The 2619-nt window shown below is 53.8% G+C and overlaps 1 protein-coding gene across 1 annotated transcript; it reads left to right on the forward strand.

The window, feature by feature from the left end:
- Nucleotides 1-378: 378 nt before the first annotated feature.
- On the forward strand, nt 379-2096 carry LOC134520864 (uncharacterized). The gene is given in 4 exon segments (XM_063346735.1): nt 379-578; nt 1580-1602; nt 1605-1692; nt 1694-2096. Coding segments are annotated over 4 exon segments (714 nt in total).
- The last annotated feature ends 523 nt before the right edge of the window (nt 2097-2619 follow it).

A 2619-nucleotide genomic window follows, 5' to 3' on the forward strand; every position in this document is an offset into this window, starting at 1 on the left:
GTTTTGTGCTGGAAACAAGTTAGTTTTTATGAAGGAAACAAATCACTGTAAAGGTTTTCCTGTAGAATCTCTCATTCCCTCTGACCCTATTTAAATATGAGGATGAGAAGAAGACACCTCAAGATGATCCGGCTCCTTTCATCTGTGCTGGTGGGGAAGGTTGCCTTATTGCTCCGCAGTCATCCCCCTACCCTAGCAGGGGTGTGGGAGGGACACAGTTACCCCCCTCTGGCCCTAAAAAAAGAGACGAGAAGCCCTTGGAACCACCCAAAACATTGGGCAGCCTTTCCTCTCCGCCTGTTATTTCCCCAGCTCGGGGGTTTTAGGGATGTGGTGCTGCTGCTGGGCATCCAGCTCCTGCGCTTGGGATGCAGGGGCATGGGATGCTCCGAGTGGGCACACCCTGATGCCCACAGAGATGACACCCCCTCCATCATCCTTCGCCTGAGCCCCAAAGCCAGCGGGGTGGCCCGGGGTGGGAAGGAGGGCTCCAGCGCTGCGGGTCCTGCCGCGGGCTCGCCCAGGCTGCTCGGCGTGGAAACCCAGAACAACACAAATAGGAAACACATTGGGGATTAGTGGGAGAGATAATAACAGCAGACGGGGCCCGGCCTGGCCTTGATTACTGCAAAATCACAGCAATCGCTGCTGTTTATAATTCCAGCAGAAGCAATTCTGGTTTTATTGTATTTTCTTCTTGATTGTGTTTTGGGTTTTTATCCCCTCCACTGTGGAGTTAAAGGGACCTTGACGTGTAGTTTAGGATCAAATCTGGACCTGAGAGGGAAACACCATGATATGATTATATGGGAATGTTCCCCAGATCTGAAGCAAGCAACTGCTTTAATTACACTTGACCTGTCCTAAAACTGTGTTTGTTTATTTTTATTAAATAAACAGAAATATTTCAGTCTAATAGATCTCGGATTGTTGTTAGTGAGATTGGTCCTATTGCACCGGGAGTGTCTGATAGCAGAGGGCACTAATCCATAGCTAATCCATCCTCAGGTATGGCAGTAATTTCTCCCAGGCGGTACACGCAGGGGGATGGTTTGGGCAATAAAATCCAGCAAGGTGATATTTGAGCCACCGGCAGAAAACGCGGTACTCCAGCCAAGTGTGAGAGCTTATGGGGTAAGTTGTGCCCAAGGATGGCTGGGTCACGCCGCCAAGCAGGGATGCTGCAAGGAGAGGCTGCAGGCAGTTTCATAGAATCCTAGAATGGTTCGGGTTGGAAGGGGCCTTGAAGATCGATGATCTGGATGGGGGGATTGAGTGCACCCTCAAGTAAGTTCGCAGATGACACCAAACTAGGTGGGAGTGTTGATCTGCTTGAGGGTAGGAAGGCTCTGCAGAGGGACCTGGGCAGGCTGGATCAATGGGCCAAGGCCAACTGTATGAGGTTTAATAAGGCCAAGTGCCGGGTCCTGCATTTCGGCCACAACAACCCCAAGCAACGCTACAGGCTTGGGGAAGAGTGGCTGGAAAGCTGCCCCGCAGAAAAGGAGCTGGGGGTGCTGGTGGACGGCCAGCTTAACATGAGCCAGCAGTGTGCCCAGGTGGCCAAGAAGGCCAACAGCATTCTGGCTTGTATCAGGAATAGCGTGGCCAGCAGGAGCAGGGAAGTGATCGTGGCTCTGTACTGGGCACTGGTGAGGCCTCACCTCGAGTGCTGTGTCCAGTTCTGGGCCCCTCTGTACAAGAGGGACATTGAAGCGCTGGAGCGTGTCCAGAGGAGAGCTACCAGGCTGGTGAGGGGTCTGGAGACCAGGGCATATGAGGAGAGGCTGAGGGAGCTGGGCATGTTTAGCTTGGAGAAGAGGAGGCTCAGGGGAGACCTCATTGCCCTCCACAACTGCCTGAAAGGAGGTTGTGGAGAGGTGGGTGTTGGCCTCTTCTCCCAGGTGAATAATGACAGGACCAGAGGAAATGGGCTGAAGCTGCGGCAGGGGAGGTTTAGGTTAGATATTAGGAAGAATGACTTTACTGAAAGAGTGGTCAGGCGCTGGAACAGCCTGCCCAGGGAGGGGGTTGAGTCACCATCCCTAGAGGTGTTTAAGAAACGTGTAGATGTGGCACTTCAGGGCATGCTCTAGTGGCAGAGATTATGGGTTGTTTGGTTGGACTCGATGATCTTAAGGATCCTTTCCAACCATGAAGATTCTGTGTGATTCCGTGTGATTCTGTGTGATCATCTCGTTCCAACCCCCCTGCCCTGGGCAGGAACACTTCCCACTAGACGAGGCTGCCCAAAGCCTCATCCAGCCTGGCCTTGAACACCTCCAGGGATGGGGCAGCCACAACTTCCCTGTGGAAGATGGGATGCCCAAGGATGGGGCATCCACAACTTTCCAGCCCTCTGCGTTGTGCATCCGGCTTCTCCTCTACCTTCTGCGCCTGTGCTCGTGTTCCCGGGCTCTTCTGAGGAAACACTAACCATCGCGTGGGGAATCGGGTGATTTCTCAAAGGAGCTAAAAACCCTCCAAGCAATTAAGGCAACTCCCGGCCAAGCTGGTGCTCGCTGCAGAGAGCACCTCGGGGGCGGGCGCCGGTCAAGTGGCTCCTTGCGGGGCGGGCTGGCCATCTGCTGTGCTGCGGGATGGCGGGCACCGATGCTC

This window comes from Chroicocephalus ridibundus, chromosome 9 (genome assembly GCF_963924245.1).
Source record: "Chroicocephalus ridibundus chromosome 9, bChrRid1.1, whole genome shotgun sequence".
Lineage (NCBI taxonomy): Eukaryota > Metazoa > Chordata > Aves > Charadriiformes > Laridae > Chroicocephalus > Chroicocephalus ridibundus.